Source organism: Vespula pensylvanica, chromosome 7 (genome assembly GCF_014466175.1).
Source record: "Vespula pensylvanica isolate Volc-1 chromosome 7, ASM1446617v1, whole genome shotgun sequence".
NCBI lineage: Eukaryota > Metazoa > Arthropoda > Insecta > Hymenoptera > Vespidae > Vespula > Vespula pensylvanica.
In genome coordinates, this window is record NC_057691.1 from 475,119 (window position 1) to 501,046 (window position 25,928).

The window sequence follows — 25,928 nt, forward strand, 5'->3', positions numbered from 1 at the left end:
TATAATACAGACTATTCTTTTCCATGATCAAATAAAACTCTACCGAAATATTAATAAATAATGTTGCTAACGGGTAATCATTGTCATTAACACGAGAGAAGAATTTGGAACGTTTATGGCCATGGATTATTGTAAAAAATTTATTAAGAAGAGGAACGAGATCAAAATTAGAATTGTTTTGGAACAAAATGAAGATCTCTTTTCCGGTTTGTTTTTCTCTTTCAATATCCAGCCATCTTAAAAGAGAAAGCATATTTTTGTCTTCTTCGTTTCCTCCTAAATTAATCCACGCGTAATCACTTTCTTATAACGTTTCCGATGTTTTCAAATTTTTATGATAATCGCCCTAGGACAAAATTTATTTATTCACTTTTTCTCCCTGTCAATCACAACGGAGGCAATCTTTCTATATTTTTTCACTGACTTTCAAGACAGATCTCTATCACATTTCGTGATACCTTCAGCAAGCCCGAGGCAATTTTCGTCGATCCGAACGGATGTCGAATGCAGAAAAAATAAAATTGAAAAAAAAGAAAGAAAGACAGAAAGAGAAAAAAAAGGAGGGTGAGAAGGAAAGAGCGTGCGTTACGCGTGCTGTCCACTCTCAGCCGGCTTCCAAAAGCAAAAGAGAGAGAGAGAGAGAGAGAGAGAGAGAATGAAAAAGGAAAAAGAAAAAGAAAGAAAAAAAAAAAGGAAAAGGTAGAAAAGAGTAGAATGGCACGGGCTATGTAGAGGAACGTGATGTCGTCCGGAATTGCAGAAAAACACAATCGAGTGCGTACGAGTGTGTCGAGAAGGATGCACGGATGTCGAGAACACCGACAAAAAAGGGCTCCTCGTATTCATATCCCTACTGGAAGTGACATCGAGAGGAATCCGAGTCGGTATCACCGACCGAAAAGCCCAGCCATTAAAATATATCTAATAACATGTTCACGAATACGCGTTTGTTCTTCGAAAAGGGTACCTTGTTGTTTGTACCTTGCGTTATATGGGAATATAATTAAAATTTTTAATAGGATATAGGAGGCCTCTCAAAGCTGGTTATATATATAAAAAAAAAAAAGAAAAGTACATAGGGTTGATAGACATGACGAATAATTTAAATGTACGTAGGTATGAGGAAAGCTTTGTTAGCTCGTATGCCGATTGAAAATTCGAATGAAAATTTGCGATTTGAAATTAATTTTTTTCGGGATGTTTCATTCGTGTATACGTAATCGCTTTTGAGTCACAGACGAATATATGAAATCATATTTAAAATCCAATTAGCAGTTATATACTCGATACTTAACTTGAAATATATTTATATCTAGTTGAAATTCAGTTATAATTGGATTATCTAATACGTTAAAATTAAATATACATATTATTGATCGCGTTGAAATTGAAAATAGATTCTACCGATCGTTATTTATTAATCCTTTGATCATTTCAAAAGATAATATTTTGAAATTGCCAATGTGTTTATTTTGAGAAATCTATGTCACAAGAAAGAAGATGGTAATCGGGACCACACCCGGGAACGTTTCACCGCATCTCAAACTCGTTGAGGTCGAAATCGATTCGCCATTCCTAAAGCGTCCAACACCTTCACCAAGAGATATCCTCGCTTCGACGTTCGCTGGCAAGTTTATTTACCCAACGCGAGCCATCCATTATTTCCACGCTCGATGTCTGAAACAGAGAACGGGTATCTCTGCTTTTTTCTCCTTCGATCTTCCTTCAAGGATCCTCCCATTCTGTCTTTCCTTTTGTCTTTGCTTCGCTCTTCTTCACCAGCCCGATCTTCTTCGAACTAGCAAAATCTCTTTCTTAAAGTAGAAAGAAAAGCAAGCGAATAAAAAGGGAGTCGAAGAGAATTTCTTCAACGTTTTCTCTGTACACAAAAGGAAATTGGTAGATTTAAATAAATCATTCAAATTGAAAGTACATTCAATAGTCGAGCTGGTAAACTGTTTAAGATAATTACAAGGTGAGAGAAAAAAAGATTGTACTGAAATATGCACATAGCGTGCTCTTTTCCGATAATGAATAATTTTGTCTGTTAAGAAATTGAAATACCGTCTCTTTTCTCTTATACTATTGCGACTTTTGTAAAATGTCTGTATTTAATTGCAGTTTTAGAAGAAACGTTGCTATCTGAAAGGTAGAAGAGAGGATGATGAAGAAGAAAGAAAAAAGAAGGAAGAAAGCGCGAGTGAAACCTGCCGATCATCCGAAAAAGGACAAAGGCCCTTGGCAGCTGGCTGAGATTGCCCAAGTGGTCGTTTTAAAAGCTGCCCGTTATTTCTTGCGCTTACACTCGAAGGGTCGAGCGGTATATCGAAGAACTGGTCGGCAGATGGCACGCGCTAAGGTCCACGATGAAACCCTTCGAATCTGTCCCTCGTGGGGCCTAAGAGGCCCATCGGATTCTCGTTTCTTCATTGGGGGGTCTACATTCTATATTTTTCTCTTCTATCCTCTTTCACACTCAATGACCTTCGGATAGATTGACTCATGTCTCTTCCTGTTCAGTCAAATAATTTATTATTTGCATAAGATACGTGTTTATATCGTTTTTGTTTTAGGAAAAATTGAAAAAAAAAAAGAAAAAAAAGAGAAATAAGAAAGAAAAATTTTCTCCTATACAAATATACGTATACCTACTTGACGAAGTAAACAGCCTAACTCATTAAGTCATTGACTGTGAAAGTGGATCTCTATAAATTTCGAACGTAATTATAGAGGTCGAACAATATAATACTTACGACCTATTGATCGCAACACGCGAACTGTCCAATTATCCTTGACTAATTAATAAGCACGTATTTTCTTTTTTGTTTATTTTGTTTTTGTTTGATTCAATAGCGTCATTCATGCGTTCATGATCATTCATTAATACCCACGCAGTTCGACAGGATATAATTTTCGTACGAACGCTCGATAAGAGAAAGGGAGAATCAGCGAGAGTCGTAATCATCCACTTTGGTGTCCGGTAAATCATCATTGACGATTGCCACTCCGGCTAGATTTAACTCGACGATATCATCAAAATAGACTTCCGGTCTGGTGTATTCTAGACGATACCCTAACTTCCGGTAATGCTTGCTCGCCGATCTCTAGAGAGATGTCTGCTTCTTTTCCGCGAGTAACGTGGTGCCTGAGTTACTTCGATAATTCGACCGAAAGATAAGGATCGTCCTATCCGTCATAAATCAGTATTTTGTGTGCGTGCATGCGTTCGTTCGTTCGTTCGTTCGTGTTGAGCAAACGAGCGAACGAAGTTCGGCCAGCAGCTCCAGGCATGTTTTCTTGTCCTAATTCCCGCTTTTCGAAGGATGAGAAAGGGAGCCCGTGGCTACGAAACGGCAAGCCGAATACGAGCTACGAATACGAAATTAACAGGAACCTCGAGATTAACAGCTGTTACGGAACGTGAGAATTCTTTCTTTCTTTCTATCTTTCTCTCTTTCTTTCTTGTTTTCTTCTCATCGATTCGCTCATTAGGATCTCGTAAAAACGCGCTAACTTGCAATTTCGATCGTGATCAAATTGTTTTCTTTTTCTCCTTTTCTTTCTTTTTAATTCGTTTTCTTTATTCAATCGGTCAAATATCAATGAATTTATTATTACTCCGGCAACAATATACAACTGGTAATAATACTTTCTTTTCTTTCTTTTCGGTATTCGCGTTTATGCAATATTTCGAAACAGTTTTGCTGATAAACAATTATCTTATTACAAATTTATACCGTCTTTTCTTGGCACGTTAAAAATTTTGTAAAAAATTTTCTTTCTTTTTCCTTATTCGATTGAAAGATATTTTATATATGATATTTTTTCGATTAAGAAATACAATATCCTTCGTTAAGTGAAAGATTCGAATTATTCGAGATATGCAGGAAATAAGGATTACATTTGTTATTTAAATTAGATACTCGTTACGCTAGCTCGTTTAATTTTCATTTTCATGAAAATTGCAGTCCTCGTCATGTTTAATTATGATTTTTATGAAATTCTCTTGCATTCTTAAGACAAACTCGCAACATGGGAATGTAAACAAGGCAGACATTTTTATCCACTCTCATCTAAAACGTTCCTGTGTGACATCTCGAGAGACGAATAAAAAAAAAAAAAAAAAAGATAGAAAATCAAGAAGTTAGATCGAGCAGGTTACGTGTTAAGCTATATTGCAGTAATAGGAGAGAAAGAGAGAGAGAGAGAGAGAGAAAATAAGCGAGTGAATGTATTCGCTCGCCCGTATAATTGGATGCACTGTGCCGGTAATCCGTTTGAAACGCGTACCGCGAAGAAAAAACTCAGTTGATTGTGGCGGTGACTCGTGCTGTTATTCTTCTGGTCAGTTAATTTCGCAGTTTCTTCTGTGATCTTGTAAAAAAAGAAAAAAAAAACAATTTATATCTCCTCGAAAGATATGACCTTGACGAATCTATAAATCGTACAGTGGTACGTATTCGCAAAATCGAAAAAGTCATTTGTGAATCCTTGTCAAATTTGAATATCCGTCAGAATCAATAGCAATTTTCATGAAAGTTTTCAAAGTTTCCGTTCGATCGAAATTCCGATGAAATTATTCAGTTCTTCGTTGACAGTGAATAATATTTTTTAAGAAAGGTTAAACGTCGTCGTTTTTCGTTTTCAACCGTTGTTCGCGTTTTGAAGCTTTATGAGAAATAATTAATAGCATTAGGTCGTTTTATCGCGTTGTCTTCTTCGTTTAAAAAAAAAGAAGAAAAAAGATTAAAGAAAGAAAAACCACGGGAAAGAAACAAAAGAAGAAAAAAAAAAAACATCGTATAATTCTTTTTCTGTCGAGAGAAATCCAACGTTCAAGAGGTCCACTCCTCTCGTGTCGCTTCGACGAGCAGGTGCGCCATGCATCAGGAAAGGCCAGTCTTCTTTCTTGTTGATCTTGGTTCTGCCCTTTGGACCGCCACCGATCCCACCTGCCGATCACGTGGCTTCCACGAAACATTCGGCTAAGAGCTCGCGTGATTTACTTTTCGATTGAACGTTGTGCATTTTGTTGCAAAGCAAATTCGCAAAGAGAATTAATTTTGTACGATGGTGAAATTCGAGCATCCTTTTAAGGTCACGTTCGCGAGAGTCAAAGGCTAGATCGAATAATTTTTTAAAGATACGTGCATATCGCGAGAATTGCATTATTTTTTTCTTTTTTTTTTTTTTTTTTTTTTTTTAATAATTATTTTCTATTCGAGCGATGATAAATATAGAAATATCCTTCAAGAGATAGTTCAAATTAATATTTTTATGAAACAAAACATATTATATATGTAATTATCGTACTTTCCTTTTAAAAATTTGTAATAACTTTGGAAAATATTTTTTATCGAATTAAATAAAAGTTAGAGCTTAAAAAGATGTCCTAGATCGTAAGAGTATTGCTATTTCAAAGACATACAGGGAAAGATAAATATTTCTATTTGTTTGTAATCGTTTTTTGTAATAGTAGTAGCAGTAGTAGTACTCTATCATTATCACGGATAAAGATCTATGGCTCTATCGTTCTTTGCAAATATACGCCAGAATGCATAGGATGCAGCTGCTCATTGACAATAAAACACTTTTACTTATAGGATAGCGATCATAGCAGTCCCATATGATTCTAGTCACGCGTCTTACAAAATTTGTGTCTGATCGATAATCGAGCGGGTAGACGAAGGGTTACCATTAGACAGACAGCATATTGCAAAAGATTACGTTCATTCTCGAGAGAAAGAACAGGTGTATCTTACCTTCTCGATAAATATCTCGAAATATGAATCAAAGGTGTTTTTCATGTACAAGCGTATAGATATTTACGTATACATTTACGCATGCGTGTATATATGTATACATTTATTTATGTACAAGTCGATAGATGCATTTCGATGATCGTCTCTTTAAAATTCGTGCGTAACTTCCGTTTTATATGGAAAGCGTATCGAGGAAAAAGAAAGAGTCAAGTTGAGTTACATGTTACGATGATGGAACGAAAAAGATTAATGAAATTCGGGAAGTCCATTAAGGGTAATTTATCTTTTTTGAGAAAGTTTACTTCATGCTTGTTACGTCAATAACAACGTAGTATATTGTACGTTGCGAAGGATCGCACGTTAATTTTATTCATTATTTATTTTATTTTGAATTATCTTATTAAAGGTCTTTTTTTTTTTTTGTTTTATAATATAGGACCATTATCTATCGTCTATCATCCATTATTCATCATTTCATATAGTACCGCTAATTAATAGCTTTTTTAAAAAATAAACACATCGATCACGTGTTCATACTCGATTCTATCGTAATTTTCTATCGATTATTTTTATCATTTATTTTCTTCTTCTTTCTTTCTTTTTTTTTTTTTTTTTTTTTTTTTTAACGATGATAGGTTCACTATCTTCCAATTAAAAAAAGATCGGTATACCACATCATTAGCTATCTCCCTTTTCAGATTAAAAAGTTTGAGAAGCCGAAGAAGGATGCCGTGTCGATCATTTCACGCGCTATACGATCGCGTTGCAACGATTTGTAATTGAATATGATGGATCGTTCGATGGACACTGAGAAATCGTATACGTAGGACTCAAACCTTCTTGGCAAGCTGTCCGATTGACGACCACCTGTCGATAGCCAGCTCGCCGGCTGGTGACAATCTGTTAAACATGAGGGAAGTCATGCAAGAGATGAGTTGTCTCCTGGACGACTGATCTCGTCTTAATTGCTAGCAATTAACAAGTTTTTCTTTTAAATTTCATTTAAATCATCTACCGTAGTTCATTCTTAATTCTGTACTACCTGTTGCGTGTTCTGTAAGAAGCTTTGCTGCTATTTTTTTGTTTCTTTTTTTCTTCTTTCATAATTTTTTCTTTCACGAAGAGATTTTGTGAGAGTATATATATATATATATATATATATTTTTTTTAGTTAACATCGTGTTTCACTTCTTTCTCTCTTTCTCTCTCTTGTTTTTTTTTCTTCTTTTTTTTTTTTTTTTGGATATCTAGTTATTCAAGAACATGTTAATCTTCTAAGTGCTTTCTTCGATAAATTTACGTTCTCAATCGAACTATATCAATCTCTTCGTGAGAATTTACTTAATCCATCAAATGGATCACAAACTAATATTAAATTATTCCGCATATAATTATATCGTCGCTTTAAAAATCGGAAAATACTTCTGAAACGAAAACCTGTGTTAAATGGTAACGCGAAAGTTATGGTTTCAAGAAAATCGGAAAAATCGGTGAATGCCGCGTAGTAATACGGACTCTTGGGTACAGCACATAATAATTCTTGTTCCCGATTTTCCAGAGCTCTCCCGGGCCGAGAGAAAGAAAGAGAGAGGAAGAAAGAAAGAAAGAGAAAGAGAGAAAGAGAAAGAGAGAGAGAGAGAGAGAGAGAGAGAGAGAGAGAGAGAAGTAATAACCGGTGTGGAGTGGTCCGTGTGCTCATGAAAACGACTGAGGGTGAAAAAGGAGAAGAGTGAACGAGAGAAAGAGAGAGAAAGAGAAAAAGAGAGAGGGAGATAAAAAAAAAAACTGTAGAAACAAACGAACCGTAGGGTAGTAGCGTATCTAGCTCGTCGTGATGTTTCTACGCTTCTGTAACAAACTCCGTCGTGTGGTCGTCGTATACATCTGAGAAAAGAAAGAAAAAAGGAATAAAAAGGGAAATGAGACTCCGAATGATTACTGACCCACATCCTGGTCTTCACGACAAAGCGTTTCCTCTGTTCCGTTTTTCTTCCAACAGCTTGCTATTTGGATAGGCAGCATAGGACGAAAAGAGGAACGTTAAATCTCAACTCCGTAGGGATTTCAGCTAGGCTTTCTCACGACGTTTTCGTTGTCGACGGTATACGATGGTAAACAATGCTTCCATACCGCTTCGAGGGAAGTCTCGTTATGATTCCAAATCGCGGAGAAAAGTATTTCGACGCTTGGACGTAGCAATTCGTTGAAAAGTTTGATATTTAACAAATGATATCTCTTTCTCTATCGTGCATTGTTTCAATCGGGTTGTTTGAATCGATCATACACCGAGAATGAATGGGATAAATATTTTTATTGTTCTTCTCATTAAGAAAATATTTCTTCTTCTTTTTTAATCTTTTTTTTGTTTGTTTGTTTATTCTTTCTTTTTTTCTTTTTATTTATTTATTTTTCTTTTTCTTTTCTTTTCTTTTTTTTTTTTTTTTTTATTTTGTTTACAATTTATACTCTCGTGGTATAACGTCGTGGTAAAGATCAGACAAATAACGCAACAATTTTATAGGATTTAGGAAAAACAAATATGAATATTCATATGCGAATCTTTAGAAATCGCAATATGTAGTCCATTTAAGGAACGTAATATCATCGAGGTTCTAATTCGTAGACTTATATTGTTCCACATGTAAATACATCTGAGAACAATAGAGACTTTCTGGTGAAATGAAATTTCATTCAATTACGATCTCCTCGTAAACGCTGTACTTCAGTTGGAAATTCTGAAGTGTATAATGACGGGATAACATACAATTCATTCTTGGAATTGGACGATTCAATAATTTTTTTAAATGACTAAATTAAAGGTATGAACAATAACTTAATATTATCTATTCGTTTTTTTTTTCTTTCTTTCTTTCTTTCTTCCTTTCTAGCTCGTATCGAACGCTTACTTTTTTTATTTATAGAAACGTTCTGTCGTTGTGACCAAATCAGTCCCACTTCGTATTTTCTTCAGCCACATGACTGTGTCTTTTTCACGCACACCATAGATATATATACATATATATATATATATATAAAGAAAAGAGTATCTATGTCAATAATCATCATCGTCGTCCGTATATTCATATTCTTCGACGATTCTTGTAATTTCCAAATCATGTTCTTTCATTTCTTTGTCAGACAAATGTGAATCTCCTTCAATAAATTTTGCAAATCTGTAACGTAATATATCTATTTATATGACGCATTTACAAAACTAGATAATTTATTTATCTATATGTTATTATCTATGTTTTACAAACAATATGTGTTATATGTTATTTATCTATATGTTTTACAAATAATTATAAAATATATTAGACCTTATGGGATCCTTTAATTTTAAAACCGTTTTCCATGGATTACATTCAGGACTAGAACAGTATTGTTGTAAATTTTTTAAAGCCTTTTTAGTCTCTTGTATACCCTCTTTACGGTATTCATTATCCGTTAATAACTTTCTCCTTTCAGGAAACATTTTTTTCCTAATATAAAATAAATATAAGAATATATTTTTGATTGTTTATAAAATAACAAACGAGATATAAAATAATTACGATAAATGATTGAAAAAAAATATTTGATAATTTGTAACAAATCTTTATTAAAATAATACAAAATAATAATAAAATATAGTGCAATATGATTATAGGGTTACGTAATTTTAATGTATTGTTCGTGTTAAGGATAAATATGGAACGAGTTAAAAACAATTGATACGCTTCAAAGGTAAAAACAAGTAGAAATGTTAAAGGCAGTCAATGCCGATATTTTGGATATTTTCTGGAAGCGTTGTTTTTATGACTAGAAAATTTTGTTATATGAAAATAGTTATCTAGTTAAAAATATTTAAAACATTAAAAGTATTTATGTTAACTTACCAATATTGTTTTCCTTTGTATACGGTAGCAATTGGAAAATTATAAATAAGAACGAGTATCACGCAGTTTAAAAATGATGCTTCGTAGAAATAACTGCTAGAGTAAATGAACAATAAACCTAAACCCTACATAGAAAAGTAATGTCAGGTATGAAATATTAACCAACACGAAACTTTTTAATCTACTAGTTTTTTATATGAGTACTGAACCTGTAAGAACCATTGTATAATCTGTTTCGTTCTCTTATTAGTAACTGGACCAAAGCGATAACAAATAAGAAAACTGATTAATGAGGTTATCAGAATATACCACATAACATATTCTCTGTACTGTGATACTATCAATTGTGCATTTTCCCATAATATTTGACCAAGGTAAAAAGACATCGACCAACCAGTAGCAACCATTAAGTACATAAATTTTCCCTGATAAATAAAATTAATATTAATATAATATCAATATTAATAAATGCATTTAGAAAATATTTCTTTATACTTACTCGTGGAAATAATTTACTAGCAAAATATATTAAAACTAAAAGAGAAGCTGTAACTCCAAGACTAATGCCACATAAGTAATAGAATAAAGGATTATGACTCAATCTTTTAGCTGACCAAAATAATATAACTCCTAACACAGCCATTAGTACTTTTCCAATATCTACACCTAATAGAAATAACCCAAATGATTAGTAAATATGTTTTAATACATTAATATTATATACTTATAAATCTTAAACTTACGTGTTTGAGTCATACTTATAGTATATCGTAATCCATTATATTCATGAATATAAACGCCAATACAAGTAGTTTCAAAAGGATTAATTTTGAGTAATTTGTGTTTTTTTGTACCAAAAAAATTGAATTTCCAAAATCGTTGATTATTTTCATGTTTTTCGAAAACTTCTTGAGGCGTTTTGCCATCATATAAATCATATGTGTCTAGGTTAATATTTAAATTCATCTGTAATATATTACTTCTTATAATTTTGTTATATAATATTGAAAGATCTATTTTATAACTTATAAATTAGGTTTTACCGTTATCGTTTTCCATATGTTTATTAAATATTTTGATTTTGCTCTATGACAGAATACTTGCAGGCCTGGCTTATCATTCACAATGACTTTTCCTGGTTCTATGTAGTGAACTAGACAGATAAATAAATTGTAATACTAGAAAATTATTAACAATTTACATTGTAACTAAGATTACTAATTTATTCTATATTAAGATAGATATATAATAGTAAAGAAATTATAAATAGCAATACATTGCAATTCTATTACTTTGTTAACTAACATTAACATGAAACATATAGTATAATATAATATAGGTTATATAAAACTCACCTGCATCTGTAGGAACGGCACATCTTGCAGAGAAATTTTGCAAAATTATCAGAAGAAAAATGATTTTTGATATTCCAATTGTTGTTTTCATTTTTGTATATGTTCTTATATATATATATATACATCGATCAGTTATTTTTTTAATAAAGTATAAACTGCTCTCTTAAAAACTTACTATAGTCTGAATTGTGAGATAAAAGATTTAAAATTCGAGACTGGCGCTGAATGAGTAAGACTTTCGAGAAATTGTAGGAAACGATACAGAGAATAGGAGGAAAATCGATTATCGACTAATTTCACACTTTATATTATCAAAATTGGCGCGAACGTATCATAAATCACAAAAAGTTATTGAAACATTACAAACAACGCATAAAGCGTTCTATTAATATAGCATTCTATTAATACAAAATTGTTGAATTTCAGAAATATAAAATGAGTCAGTTTATAACAATACAAGGTGAAAACAATTTAGTTATTTTTAATTATATAAAATTTCTAAGGTAATTTTAGATTTTGTTATATTAATTATTTATTTTAGTTGGTCAATGCGGCAATCAAATAGGATCGGCTTTTTGGCCTTTAGCTTTGCATGAATATGGTATACAAATTAAAAATAGATTCGTCGATCTTCTTAAGATACAACGAGATCATATTAGGAATATAGACGCATTATGGGATGGATTTTACAGTTTTTTTCATGTACCTGGAAATACAGATAATTTATGCTTCAAAACAATAGCGGAATTGAATGAAGCAAAAGTTAAAGCTCGGGTGCTGTATTATTATATTTTTAAAGATTTCAGAAATGTTCATAGTAGTAAAATAACATTAAGTTATCTTTGAAGGCAGTTCTAATAGATATGGAAGATAGTGTTGTAGCACGATTTCAACATGGACCATTGCGCGAATTATTTAATAGAACTTGTACAGTGACAAATTATCCTGGTTCTGCAAATAACTGGTAAGATTGAATTGGTAATTAGAAAATAAACATTGATATCAAATAATAAGTATGATTGTTTAAAGGGCCACAGGATATTATACTCATGGTACAGAATATCATGACCGAATTGAAGAAGTAATAAGACAGTCTGTTGAATCGTGTGATTATCTAGGTGGATTTTTACTTTTGCATTCTGTAGCTGGTGGAACTGGTTCTGGTCTAGGAACAGCGACTTTAAAAATGTTAAGCGACAGTTATCCTCATGTAGATAGGTATTACGTGTACTATTGATCATAAACAAAATAGTATCATTTTGATAGTTAGTAAAAACATTTTTTGTTTAATAGATTAGTATCCTGCATATATCCTGCAGGTATGGAAGATGTTATTACAGGTCCATACAATACATTGTTAGCGACAAGAGAGTTGATAGAACATGCTACTTGTGTATTTCCAGCTGAAAATAATGCGCTTTTAAAAATGTGTGAAACTCAAATAAGGAATAGTGATAATATGGATCAGGCTAATTTTAATGCTTTGTGTTTACCATTTCAGGATATGAATAGTATTATCGTTAATATGCTTCTTCATTTGACTAGGTAATAAATTTTTCCTATTGTATGTATTCTGAAAAAGAACATTGATATATACGGCGTAAATTAATTTATTTACAGTGGCTCCAGATTTCCTGGAAATTTAAATATAGACATCAGTGATTTAGCTACAAATCTTGTTCCGTATAAAAGGATGCATTATATATTTAGTAATGTTAGGCCGATAGCTTTGACAGCACCTAAATTTTTTGCTACAAATTCTTCAAAGTAAGTAAGTTTTTAAAGATCATTATACAATTGTGTCATGATTAAAAATATTGAAGGCTTCAAGATATGCTGTTTACTAATGCATTGTCTCGGAATAATCAGTTGACTAAAGTACATCCGCTACAGCCAGGCTCTGTTGTTTTAAGTGCCGCATATATTGGAAGAGGACAATTTTCTATAACTGGCATGAAACGAAATATTGAAAGGTATAATTTTATTAATATTTAACATTATGTATAAATATGTTAATAGGTAGTAAAATATTATGAATGTACATTATTATTTGCAGGTTTCAAAGTAAAGCTAAATTTACAGCGTGGAGTAAGAATTCAATAAAAATAGGTTTATGTTCGGTACCTCCACCCGGACATACAACATCTCTGTTGTGCTTGCTTAATACCTCAGCTATCTCTTTAATGTTTACAAATTTAATTGAGCAGTTTACAAAATTATATCGTCGAAAGGTAATGGTAATAAAATATTTAATATAATTATTTTCTAATTTTCCAACTGAAGTTGAAGGAATACAAATTGCTAATTATATCTATTATTTCAGGCACATGTTCACCATTATTCTCAAGTTTCTGGATTTGAAAATTCACAGTTTTTAGATTGCAAAGAAACTATCTCTAATTTATGTGAACATTACATGGAGCTTCAAAATCAAAAACAAAGACATATTTCACGAATGCAAACACTTTAAGAATTGTATATGTGAAAACATTAGAATAACAAGGAATTGTATTGTAATTATAAGTGATTTATTAATTTAATCAAATAGTTTAACATAAAATAATTTCAATAAAAATAGTGTATTTTTTATAATAATAAAATTATAATAACTTTATAAAATAAGAATTATTTTATCGTATAAGAATGTTCTAATTAATTGTTTGTAGTTTTTTTATTCTTTTAAGGATATTGCAAAAGCATATTTATATTATATAAGCTACGTGCCTTTGGAGACCATAATCAACATTATCTTATTAATTATTTATGCGTTAAACTTAACATATTAATGAATTAACTAGCTGGAATTTGAGGTAATCCAAACTCATCCACCAACACACCATCCTAAAAGTAAATTGGACGAATGAACATATGTATGATAATATAAGTAAAAAATAAATATATATTTGTATAATTACCTTGTTCCTAACGGAACTAGATCCTGGTTCCTTATCAGGAGCGTTAGGTGCTTTGATCGCATCATCTAAGTAAGATGTATCTTCGTCTAAAGCAATCTCATCGCCAAGAGCATCTAATTCTGCGGCAAGTTCGTCTTCATCGATATCTGGCATTCCATAACTACGACCCATTGCTTCTTGTACTTCATCAGCTTGTTCCAACATATCAGCCAAATTATCTTGTAAATCCTGCGTAAGAGATATACAATTAACACTTCATGTTTCTATCATTATACGTACATCTAAATAACGTACCTCGATGTCATCTATATTTATATTTTTAAATTCTCTTTGCATTTGTTTAACACCATCTTTCATCGCAACCACTGTTGCTTGAGTATCTTTTAACGTTTGAGTAGCATAATTTGCCTGTTCCATATTGAATGCTTGTTGACGTAAGTTATCTACTTGTGCTTCATACATTTTTCTCTGTTTAAGAACGCGCATTGCTTTGGCTTTGACAGCATTCTTCGCTGGACCTTCTCTCATTTTGACCATTTGATCTTTATATTTTTTTAATTCAGCATCCAAACGTGCTATTTTCTTTTCAGCTGAATCTGCTCTACTATCCACCTAAACGAAAATCATTAACAATATATAAAATATCAAAATAAATATTGTTATCAACCTGTATTTTTTTTTAAGTTAAAACAACTTACACCAGCAATACAATCAGTAATGCTTGGAGATGGCTCTTTTGGTTTAGCACGTCCGAAAAGCCTATTCATTTTTTAACTATAATCAATCAATTACAAAAAACTGATTTTAATCTTATGTGCTCAGATTTATAGAACGTCAAAACGTATGACTCAAAGAACAAGTATGAAATTGTCGATCAAGTGATGAGGGCAGCACTGTGTGATTACATAGTGCGCATGCGATTTATTCATGAAATTTAAGATTGAAAAGTAAGAATTTGAAGTAGTATGTCAAAAAAGACATATTTTTAAATTTTAATAATCTTATTAAACAAAATTAAAACATTTGACTTTTAAAAAGATTGATATTTTTAAAATAATAGAATACTAGTGACAACATTTAGATTGATGATATTCATTTATTTCTATTAATTCATCTATAATTTGTAATAAACAAAATTGATTAATTAAATAATGAACATTTTAAATATTATGAAATATTATTTGTTTCGATAATATACATTTGTAATAATGAATATGATAGAAATCTCGTTTGAAATCACGTGATTAGCGTGGATAAATAAGAGCCAATGAAATTCTATCCGCCATGACACTCTTCTTTTATCTCTTTCGTATTTTTGTATTGGATACGTTTAAGTTGCAAGAATGAAATTATTCCTTTTTATACACTTATCTTCTTCGGGTTATTGTACAAATAAGATAGGGCATTTTTTAAGAAATAAACAGGTAATAAATTCAAACTTATTAACGCAAATACGAAACTTTATTTGTACATTTTTCGATTTTTCCAATTTAATTATAAATAAAATTACGATAAATAAATTGTATCAATTCATATGATTCTTTGCAAGTAAATGTTCGTGATTACACACAATTTGAATTTGTAATCGTTCATTACATCTATTTATATTAGATGTTCATTTTTTAATGATTATTTAGTACATTGTTTTAAAAGATATACTATCATGAAATCGATAATAATATTTTCATGTTTTCATTAATTTCAGATAGATCCAGAGAATCGTCGGATTCGTTGATTTTTATCTGTATTTTATATTTGAATTATTATAATTGTAAATAATTACGAGAAAAATGGATATTTCTATGCCATCACAGAGTTTCATAATTGGTAAGTTGATATTTTTATGAATCGATTAGTTCGAACATAACCTAAAGTAAATACGTTTGGAAATTTATTTACGAATGAGACGCTTCTTTTTATGAATTGAAGACCAGTTGAATATCTCGTTAAGAGCGATAGAAAACAAAAATTTATTAAGAAAAGTTTCGTGATTGCATGTATTAGATATTTTAAGAGTAAAACACGAAATAAACCACTCGATATTTTCAAGCTAATTAGCTGAATTGTTAACCTAAAACTTAATATCTAAAATGTTATAAAATGTAAAAAGAAGTATGATTACAAGATGTCAATTGTTATCAACGTACGAGATAATAGTGTAAATATTGAATATTTATTAAATTAAATAAATTTAAGTATTATTTTTTATTTGTTATTATAAATTAATTTTAAAGTTTTTATTTTTAATTAACAGCCTTAGTAAAATAATAATTAAATTTATTATAAGATTATATTGTAAGTTTTTCATTTTTTCATGTTCTCTTAAGATCGTTTATATTTGAAAGTACGTACTGTTGGTCATAAAATTGTACACGCTAATATCACGTTAATTATTAACTTTAGACCAATACCTTGTTTCATAATTATTTAAAGCTAATTGAATAAAATATATAAATAATTAAAAAGATATAAGACGTTTCATAAGAAAAATTAAAAATCATGAAATTTTCGATTTAAATCGTGTGGTTTGTTTCGTACTTTTAAAATATTTGATATATGAAATGAAAACTTCTGTTAACAAATTTTTGTTTTTATTAAAGAAAAATAAAATTCGTCTAAATTATTTTATTTAATATAATTATAATAATTAATCGGATATTCTCAATATTATCAATTCAGGATATATTTTAATATAGTAAAAAAATATGAATGATTCTACAAAAATAGGAATTATTTGATAGTATTTTTATTTATACACTTTTCAATATATTTAATCGATTATAACTGGCTTATGATACGAAACTAAAAAGGATCAATAAAATATGTATTTATTATTTTACGTGCATATTTTTCAATTCTGTTATTTTAAAAATAGATTAATTGTTATTATTAAAAAGGATAATCCAGAAACTGTGATTTTAATAAAGATTATATAGAATCGAGTATATAAGACTTAAGTAGATACAATTAAATTATAAAAAATAAATTAAGAAAACAAAAATAATTAATTATAAAAATAAGTCGAAGATAAATCGACGCTAATTAAATATTAATATCAATCTTAACAAAATAATTTCCAATAAAAAATTTCAAAACAAAGAACAAATTGAAGCCTTTGAAAAACAATCAATGTTTATATTTTACTTAATTTCTTTTTACACTATCTTCTAGTAGTTTTGATTGAAAAAAAGTTAATTATTAATTGCATAATAGATAGACTAATAATTATCACGAACCAATGCGAAATGCTCTTTAAATATAAACATATATTAGTTTTAATATATATTTATCATAATCCTCTGATTGTAGCTCAGTTCTTTGTCAAGTTGTTTTCTAGGAAATTGAGAATAGAAGTCTGAGAATTTTACAATTATAAGTTTAAAAAATCTCATTTGAATTGTACAGTGGAATTTAAATAGTTGAGGAAAATTTGAAATGCAAACTTATACATAATTTACATTAAAAGAAAGTTATTAAAAACAATAAACTTTTAAGATAACATTTACGAGGTTATTGAAAAGTTGACTGACCTAATACATGTTCACCAACAGATTATGCGAAATGGAATGAACAAAAATGACGGCATGTCGCCGTTAAACTTATGACACGTACTAACTTCACTTCAAACTCATTCATATGTTTTAAGTGGTTATTTCACAAAGACCGTATTATATGATTTTACAATGCAAATAATTTTAATGTCAGGGAATTGAGAATTAAAACTTAGAATGAAGTTTAATCCTGTTATTTATCAATAAAACAGAATTTAATAAAATAATTACAACTGTTGTTGATATCAGTGACTAATGTAAATTGGTTATAATGCGTAAAAATTAGTATATAATTTTACAAAAATTTTTTCACGATCTGTTGTAATTTGAATTCTGAATTTTTTGACACAGCAGAGAATTAAAAATTTCTCATAAGATAATTTTTAAAAACAAGTACAATATTCTTTGGATATATATTTAGTTTTCATCTTCTTTTTTATTGAGAATATAATTCAATTTAATGTTAATTAGAATATGAAAAAATAAGAACCGTAAAAAATTTCTATCTTTGTAGAATCACTTATACACGGTATATCCGCTTTAAAAATGTATACTTTATGTATGTATAATTTAAGTGATTATTTCCCTGAAAATATCAAAAGTGTAAAAAAATATGTTGGACGGATGTTATGCGATATTAAGCGATAAAATTGTAATTATAATTATTTGACTTTGCGATGACCGCGAAGAGCTTGATGAAGATCATGTTTAAATTTTTAGCATTACGCCGCGATGTATATCGCGGGAAGTAAGTACTTCAATTGTAGCTCGTTCCTACTTTATGTGCTTCTAGTACACAAAAAAATAATTCAATTGAGTCATTACAATGCAAAATGTGTAAATGTATTCTTAACAATGGAGAACACGTAGAACGTCATTCAAAATATGAAGCTTAATAACTCAACAATGACTTATGCAAAATACATGTGTAGGTAGCGTTTTAAAAACGGTTCGGTGCCAGTTAAAAGAATACAGGATTTAATTAAAAAATTTTAACGTGATCTTCACAAGACTTTTCAAGGTCATCGCAAAGTCAAAAAATTATCACTACGATATGTTCCTTTGATACGTTACGTGACATTCGTCTGAAATATTTTTTTATATTTTTTTTATTAGAAATAATCATGGATATATATTTCAACCGGACATATACTATATGTACTAAATCGAGCGACAAAATGGACTGCCAATCGATCCAACAGTAAAATTGATGGTAACATTACCATCTTAATTTTATGAATTATTTTTTTTTTTTTACATTTTCTTGACACTCGTTAATTTCGTAATCGATTTCTAATCGTTAATCGGTAAGATAGAAAATACGTATACGTCCAACATACATTTTCGATAGTTTGTAGTTACGATTCTTTACAATGGTGGCGTTGCAGTCTTCTTTTTGATGGTAATGTAGTTTATCATGTAGAGATGGTAACCTATCAGTTAAAAGCAAGGAAACTTTTTCTTTTCCCGTAAAATTTGTATCTGCGATTATGATAAAAAACATTCTCATTCTAATTAGTTGTTTACTCAATGTTACGCTAGGATCGATATAAATAAATGCAAAAAAAAAATATATATATACATATATATATATAAGACACAATGTACGATCACGTAAGAGATTTCAAGACGAAATTATCTCGAAATTATACAGTTATATATATATATTAATTCATGTCGTTCGATAACAGTGAATTTTTTTCTTCAGCACAGCGAAAAAAGAAAGTAACCGGATATATCCGATTCTTAAAGTTCAAAGAACTTTGCTGTGGTTCGAAATTTAAAGAAATTGTTCTTTTATTACGATTCGTCCGAAATATAATTTTCAGGAGAATTACGTGCCGAACTGATCGAGTTAATTCGTAGAACGTAACTAGCGATTTCTACATTTTCCAACATTGTCCTCGAATCGTTCCGCTTTTCGAGCAGAACGATTGCATCATTCTCGTCTGTTTACTCCATCGTCAGGCTACCGTTACGTTTGCGCACATGTACGTACGGCAGCAAGCGTCGTCGATATCTTATCAGCGTGACTCTTTTACGACAGGTGTACGTAAGTGATACACACACACACACACACACAGATATATATATATATATATATTATATATATATATACACATATGCATATAGACATATATATAGATATGTACAAATGTACGTATATTTACATGTAAATTCATACCTGCTGAATTCCAAATTCAAATTCGTACGACCAGGAATCCTGATGGTCTCTACTAAAACGATAATCGTTGTTCTTGGAAATAAGAAAGGGTATAGGTATAGAAATATTCTGTAGAACATTGATCCTTGATTTCTGTGAAGAAGAAAAAGAAGAAGATTCGTTTACGGCCCTGTGAACTCTCGTAGAGCTTGTAGATTCGAACGGTGCGACGTTGATGGCAAGAAGACGTGGAGGAAGCGTGGGCGGAGGTAAATGCGAACGCGAAGAGAGACAGAGACAAAAAGAGATAGAGATAGATAGATAGATAGAGAGAGAGAGAGAGAGAGAGAGAGAGAGAGAGAGAGAGAGATGAAGAGGAAGAGGATAGCTAGCACAAGGTAGCACGAGGAAGATAGAAACAACTACATCGGTGCTTTTGGTGGAGGCAATGGTGGGCCAACGTGATTCAAGGCGCGTGCGTGGAGAACGTCGGCGCGCGACGCATCAACATGTTAGAGAGGGATAGAAGAAGTACCACCATCAACGCTACCACCAGCAACACCCCACCTCTGTCACCATCACCTAGACTGAACTAGCAAGCAGCCAGGCAGGAGGCAAGGAAGCAGGCTGGCAGGCTGGCAGGCAAGCAAGCAGGCAGGCAAACAAGCAGGCAGGCAAGCAGGCAGGCAGGCAGGCAGGCAAATAGGCAACTAGCTAGTTAACGTGCTAGCAAGTAACAGTACAATTTATCAAAAATACAAGAATAACGAGGAACGACGAAGACGACGAAATAGTAGAACGTTCGAAGGACGTTAGACGAACGCGGACACGACGTCGACGACGACGACGACGAGAACGACGACGACGAGAACGACGACGACGATGACGATGGCGACGATGACGACGGCGAGGATGGTGAGAAGAAAAGAAAATAGAACAAATGGAGGACAGTGAATATCATTTGGAGAAGGTGTAAAAATTCCTCTTTTACACGTTAAACTAAAGGGATCTTGATACGTGCTACTCTATTCGAGAAAAAGTTGGTCTCTGTGGTCGATCCAGTGGTATGGTCAGACCTAGAGTAGCCGGCAGAGTGTTGAAAAAGTCACTACGACAACGCATGAGACGTATTACGTTTGAGGAGGAGTTGAACAGGCAACCCACCAAAGCCGTCGTCGTCGAATCGCTTCGTTCGCCACCCCGTCTAGCTCCCTCTCACTCGATCTCTCTCTCTCTCTCTCTCTCTTTCTCTTTCTCTCTTTCTCTCTCTCTCTCTCTCTGTTTCTATTTCTTTCGCTCTCTTATAGGCGCGCCCTCTCGCTTACTCCCAGCGAGTTCTGTTTCTCTCTCTCTCTCTCTCTCTCTCTCTCTCTCTCTCTCTCTCTCTCTCGCTCGCCCGCCCGCTCGCTCGCACACGCGCCCTCTCTCTATCTCGGTTTCTCTTGATCACTCTGAGAAGAAGTCATACGAAAGAGGAGAGACAGAAACGGACCACGTCGGTTGGGTGGTAGATCGGCAGAGGAGGATTACGACGTGTTGGCCTCTTTATAACATTACTCCTTACGAACTCTTTGCCAAAGACGACGTAGAATGAGAAGGCGAGCAAGCTGCGACTCGCCGCCACCAACGAGGAACTTCGGAATCGACCAAGAGACGCAGCGGGGGTGAAATTATGTTGCCTGGAAGGAGTCGCTAGCTTGCAGCAATTGGAAAAGAGAAAAAGAAAAATAAGCTTCCTCTTGGTTTTCTTTTTCTTTTCTTTCCTTTTTCTCCCTCCCCTGTTTTTTTTTCCGTTGCTTTCCTTCGTTTCGGTGCTACGACGAGGAAAAAGAAAAAAAAAAAAAAAAAGAGAACGTGCTCGCACCCTCCCCTTTCGTTCCTCTTTCATTCCTTTCTATCTTCGGTTGATTCGTAATAGGAAAATTTTCGTTTTCGAGAAAAAGAAAGACGAGATATAGACAAGAGAATTTGTTCAAGGAATCATCGTCGTCATCGTGTACGTTCGAAAGGTGTGCTGCGTGTTCCGCGGTGTGTTACATCGCGAGGTGGACTCGCGTTGAGGCTTATCGGTGATCGATCGAGTAAACGATACGGGGCAGCGCGCGCGGAGGGGCAGTGGGGGGGAAGGGCTAGATAGGAAGAGGAGGTGGTGGAGGTGGAGGAGGAAGAGGAGGAAGAGGAGGAGGAGGAGGAGGAAGAGGAGGAAGAGGAGGAGGAGGAGGAGGAGGACGGTGTGCAACGACGAGGAGTCGTCGTAGTAGCTCGTCCAAGTTCGACCGTAGACGGCGACGGTACCGTGCCGCGTGTATCTCGCGCGGATCCCTCCTCGGCACGGCAAGGACGCTCTCCAAAGAGCGTCCAGGTACGAAAGAGAAGTGCGCGAGTGACCGAACGAAGGGAGGATTACTCCGGTGTGATTATTTTCTTGCGGTGTCGTTTGTCGAGGAGGAGAAGGAGGAAAAGAGTTATGTCGATGACGCTAGGGTAAGTGCAATCAATCGAAGAATAAACAGAGAAAGAAGATACGATAGAAAAAGAGAAAGGGAGAGAGAGAGAGAGAGATAGAGATAGAGATAGAGAGGAGAAGAGAGAGAAGAAGAAAAAAGGGAAAAAAGGAAACGGGATTAATTATGAAAATTGGTGTTGGTGAAAATTATGAGTGACGAGGATCGAATGCTGCTCGCACGAGATAAGAGATAGGCCAGAGAAATGCCATCGGGTCGACGTGGTATCGGTGGATCTCGGCCGGGCTCTCGGTTCTAAAGTTTTTTTATGTAAAAAGTGGAAGTAGCAACGTAGAATTTTAGAGGACGAAGATCTTTACTACGAAAGTAGTGAAGATAAGAGAAAAAAGTAAGGTAAGAAGGAAGGAAGGAAAGAAGGAAGGGAGGGAGGGAGGGAGGGAGGGAGGAAGGAAGGAAGCAAAGAAGGAAGGAAGGAAGCAAGGAAGAAGGAAGGAAGGAAGGAAGGAAGGAAGGAAGGAAGGGAGGAAGGAAGGAAAGAAGGAAGGAAGGAAGGAAGGAAGGAAGAAAGGAAGAGAGGGAGGGAGTGAGGGAGGAAGGTAGGAAGTAAGGAAAGAAGAAAGGAAGCAAGAAGGAAGGGAGGAAGGGAGGAAGAGAAGAAGGAAGGAAGGAAGGAAGAAAAGAAGGAAGGGAGGAAAGGAGAGAGGAACGAAAGAAGGAAGGAAGGAAGGAAGCAAGGAAGAAAGGAAGAAAACAAGCAAGGAAAGAAGGAAGGAAGGAAACAAGGAAGAAAACAAGCAAGCAGGCAAGGAAGAAAGGAAGGAAGGAAGGAAGGAAGGAAGGAAGGAAGGAAGGAAGGATATACAGCAAGGGCGAAGAGAATCGAAAGATTTGCCGTAGCGCGCTCAGCTTCCGGGATTCGTGGGTGTTTTTACGCGCGCGGCGTGGATCGATAGCCGTCTCTCGCGAGCTCGGCTCGGCGTTGACGACGTCCGCGGCGTCAACAGGACGACAACGACGAGTCGGCTCGAAGGACAACCAATTTTCGTTTGCGCCTGGACACGAAATACTCGGCTGTATTTATAAGAAGAGAAACACGAAAGAGGGGGAAAGAGGAGAAAAAGGTAGAAAGACAAGATAGGAGAGGACAGGATAGGATACAAGAAGAGAGGGCCGAGTTCCGGTGATATATGGGGGACTTCGGCACAACGAGTCTTTTTTCGAGTACCTTGTCCGGGCCAAAATCGTCCATCGGTAGTAGCTCGAGCGCGGCTATAGCCCTGACAACGTCCACCATGCAGGACGACCTGCTGATAGAAAAGCAAAATACGGGAAAGCCGGCGCCCCTCTCGCCGAGCACTGCCCTCGATAACGTTGGCGGTCCTCAGGAGAAGTCCAAGGACGCGGTTGAGGTCGAGAGTATCGCTATAACACCGACGACGCCCTCTTCGACGGAAAAGGAGATTATCGCGTGTAGCACGACCTCGGCCCTCCAAGGTTTCAGCGATTCGGCTAGGGTGCCGAGTCTTTGGGCAGACGACACCACGAGTCTGGCTCTGCCGGTAAACGGCTCGATCGCTGCTTTTCAAAATTTTCCTACCGGAGGACCGGCCGGCCTTTTTGCCGGCACGGCAGCAGCCGCGGCTGTTTCGAGCAGTACACGACGAGCGATTACGGCCAGTCACAATTTTCCACAGCAACACGGTAACGCGGCTGGTGCGCCGAGCACCAGGCACGGCCTTCCCGTATCCACGCCTCAGCAGCAGCAACAACAACAACAACAACAACAACAACAGCAGCAGCAGCAACAGCAGCAACAACAGCAACAACAACAACAACAACACCAACAACAACAACAACAACCACCGCCGACCTCACATCCAGGCGTATATCTACCCAGTAAAAGTTATGCCGCGTGGTCGGGTGGGCCTCAAGCACCACAACAATGGGGCGGAGGACCTCAAACGGCCGCTGCCGTCGCAAGTCCAGGTCTTTCTCCTTGGAGCCGCGGTAGATCCGTTCCAAATCTACCACCTTTGCACTCCTCTCTTCATGCTGCCGCTGCTGCCGTGGCTGTCGCTGGCCTCCAAGGAAGGAAACCAAGTCCCACGTTTCCGGGACATCCTGGACCTGCTGCTCATCCTTCCTGCATTAGCCCGGTCAGGCAATTTCGCAGGAGCACGTCTTATCCTGGAAAGGGTAATATCTATCCACCTCAGCCGGCGCCAACGTTCGAGGTCACTGCAGCGGAGGAAAGGGACCTGCTGCAGTTACCGCCCTTTCAGCAGGTGAATCTTCATAGGTGTTTTGTTTCTTTCTTTTCTATCATTTATCGTTTCTCAAACCTTTCAATCAGTCTCAATAATCATTTGCGTTAAGCTCATTTCGTCAAGCTCGTTTTCCAGGTACTCACGAATCTATTTCATTGACTTTGATTCATCTTAGTGATTCAAGTCGCATTTGGAACGTCGCGTGCTCATACGTTGTTTGTACTATTAACAGTAGGTCTCCCTTCCATCGCTATAATATTTTTGTACTCTGTCATCTATGCGTAGACACAAAGACTGACATATATATACTACGTCAAATTGAACATTCGATCGATTCATTGATGTCTTTTGCAATGAATCGTATTTATTACTAATCGAGGACTTTCTTTATTTGTCATCTAATTACCAATTTACCATTAACGATAGATATTTCAACTAGGCATTCCATAAATTCATTCATAATCTTTCTCGAACTATAAAACCTATAAATTTCAATAAACAGAACACAAGATCGGGATTCATCTAAGCAAAATAAAAGACTATTATTTCCAACGTTACGCAGTCAAGAGCGACGGCGTAGGTGTTCTTTTGACTTTTCAGTCGGGTGGTATTGCGTTATCGATCGTCCAGCACAGATATAGCTATAGGAGAGCGTGTACTTCGCGTTCTCGGCTTGTGGTGGTACGGTAATAATCGTGAGGTCTCTTCGAAAAGGTGTTCAACGCTTGGGTCTGACTTCCGTGGGTTGCGCCGGTGCATGTATTTCATGCCAGGTTATGCAACTACTCTGTTTGCGAGAGAGAAAGAGAACTAGTGTGAGAGTTAGAAAGACAGAGAGAGAGAGAGAGAGAGAGAGAGAGAGAGAGAGAGAGAGAGAGAGAGTTAGAAAAAGAGAGAGAGAGAGAGAGAGAGAGAGACTCGTATTTAAATTTAGACAGTGCAACGGCTGTTTCAACAGTCGGTACGGCTACTCTGTGCTCTTGGTGTGACATCGTTGCCTTTATACGAGATATATTCTTTTCTTCGTTTCACAATTTCCCCATTCCCCTCTTCGTCTTGGAAAAATCCGACCGTGAAATATTTTTCTCTTATGGAGAACGGAAAATGACATGACGAACGAGGTCGCCGCTGTTGCTCGATTGGTAGAATTTACTTGAAAATTACGTGTATCGCGTTACGATGTTTGCTAGAAAACTAGAACTTAGTAACTCAGGAAAGAGAGAGAAAGAGAGAGAGAGAAAATAGAAAATTTTCACGAGCTTCAATGATTTTTCGAAGGGGTAACGTAGTGTAAGGATCAATAAATTCGATCGATAAATCGAAAGAAATGTGCTTAAGAAAGAGGGAGAGAGAGAATGAGAGGGAGAGAGAGAGAGAGAGAGAGAGAAAGAGAGAGAGAGAGAGAGAGAGACACTTCGTCGTTGAATTCTGACCCAATTCCTCTATGCCGTCGTTTGCTTCAACGCATACACACACATACGTGTACACGTACAAACGTTTAGAGAGTGTGTCTAGCAGAAGTTTAAGCTCAGCTATTTTCAACCGCTCCGTCAAAAATAGAGAGCTGCATA

At 34.7% G+C, this 25,928-nt stretch overlaps 4 protein-coding genes across 8 annotated transcripts in view; 2 read left to right on the forward strand and 2 right to left on the reverse strand.

Annotated features, from left to right (window-relative positions):
- Positions 1-8,737: 8,737 nt before the first annotated feature.
- Positions 8,738-11,215, reverse strand: LOC122630754 (nuclear envelope integral membrane protein 1). Of its 2 annotated transcripts, XM_043815609.1 has the most exons (8): positions 10,996-11,215; positions 10,684-10,793; positions 10,384-10,606; positions 10,140-10,306; positions 9,850-10,065; positions 9,641-9,765; positions 9,083-9,244; positions 8,738-8,935 (listed from the first exon to the last, which is right to left on the reverse strand). In XM_043815609.1, exons 1-8 carry the CDS (start codon positions 11,084-11,086, stop codon positions 8,815-8,817), a joined length of 1,215 nt encoding a protein of 404 aa, XP_043671544.1. In that variant the 5' UTR covers positions 11,087-11,215; the 3' UTR covers positions 8,738-8,814. The 2 variants fall into 2 exon arrangements, with proteins under 2 accessions (XP_043671544.1, XP_043671545.1); XM_043815610.1 differs by lacking the exons at positions 8,738-8,935; positions 9,083-9,244 and adding an exon at positions 9,337-9,563.
- Positions 11,216-11,299: 84 nt separating this feature from the next.
- On the forward strand, positions 11,300-13,569 carry LOC122630753 (tubulin epsilon chain-like). Of its 3 annotated transcripts, none has more exons than XM_043815606.1 (9): positions 11,300-11,455; positions 11,537-11,769; positions 11,844-11,959; positions 12,025-12,213; positions 12,289-12,540; positions 12,616-12,762; positions 12,819-12,968; positions 13,052-13,232; positions 13,319-13,569. In XM_043815606.1, the coding sequence occupies exons 1-9, from the start codon at positions 11,431-11,433 to the stop codon at positions 13,463-13,465; spliced, it is 1,440 nt and encodes a 479-aa protein (XP_043671541.1). In that variant the 5' UTR covers positions 11,300-11,430; the 3' UTR covers positions 13,466-13,569. The 3 variants fall into 3 exon arrangements, with proteins under 3 accessions (XP_043671541.1, XP_043671542.1, XP_043671543.1); XM_043815607.1 differs by having other exon boundaries at positions 13,052-13,226; XM_043815608.1 differs by lacking the exon at positions 11,300-11,455 and having other exon boundaries at positions 11,635-11,769; positions 11,848-11,959.
- A 78-nt stretch (positions 13,570-13,647) lies between these two features.
- On the reverse strand, positions 13,648-14,777 carry LOC122630757 (charged multivesicular body protein 5). Its single transcript, XM_043815620.1, has 4 exons — positions 14,609-14,777; positions 14,205-14,522; positions 13,911-14,138; positions 13,648-13,836 (listed from the first exon to the last, which is right to left on the reverse strand). The coding sequence occupies exons 1-4, from the start codon at positions 14,675-14,677 to the stop codon at positions 13,786-13,788; spliced, it is 666 nt and encodes a 221-aa protein (XP_043671555.1). The 5' UTR covers positions 14,678-14,777; the 3' UTR covers positions 13,648-13,785.
- Positions 14,778-22,903: 8,126 nt separating this feature from the next.
- LOC122630751 (cytoplasmic polyadenylation element-binding protein 2) overlaps positions 22,904-25,928 on the forward strand; it is a 121,796-nt gene continuing 118,771 nt past the window's right edge. For both annotated transcript variants that reach the window (XM_043815599.1, XM_043815600.1), the window contains exon 1: positions 22,904-24,375. In XM_043815599.1, coding sequence (XP_043671534.1) covers positions 23,278-24,375 — 1,098 coding nt within the window. In that variant the 5' untranslated portion in view covers positions 22,904-23,277. The remainder of the gene's footprint in view (positions 24,376-25,928) is intronic.

Excerpts from the sequence above, each read along its gene's own strand:
- LOC122630757 (XM_043815620.1), bottom strand. The coding sequence starts at position 14,677 with ATGAATAGGCTTTTCGGACGTGCTAAACCAAAAGAGCCATCTCCAAGC. Across the intron at positions 14,523-14,608 it reads TTACTGATTGTATTGCTGGT|GTGGATAGTAGAGCAGATTC; the intron begins GTAAGTTGTTTT and ends ATTTTCGTTTAG. Across the intron at positions 14,139-14,204 it reads TAAATATAGATGACATCGAG|GATTTACAAGATAATTTGGC; the intron begins GTACGTTATTTA and ends TCTCTTACGCAG.
- LOC122630753 (XM_043815606.1), top strand. The coding sequence starts at position 11,431 with ATGAGTCAGTTTATAACAATACAAG. Across the intron at positions 11,456-11,536 it reads TCAGTTTATAACAATACAAG|TTGGTCAATGCGGCAATCAA; the intron begins GTGAAAACAATT and ends TATTTATTTTAG. Across the intron at positions 12,541-12,615 it reads ATGCTTCTTCATTTGACTAG|TGGCTCCAGATTTCCTGGAA; the intron begins GTAATAAATTTT and ends ATTTATTTACAG.
- LOC122630754 (XM_043815609.1), bottom strand. The coding sequence starts at position 11,086 with ATGAAAACAACAATTGGAATATCAAAAATCATTTTTCTTCTGATAATT. Across the intron at positions 10,307-10,383 it reads TATAAGTATGACTCAAACAC|GTGTAGATATTGGAAAAGTA; the intron begins GTAAGTTTAAGA and ends TATTTCTATTAG. Across the intron at positions 9,766-9,849 it reads TTATACAATGGTTCTTACAG|GGTTTAGGTTTATTGTTCAT; the intron begins GTTCAGTACTCA and ends TTTTCTATGTAG.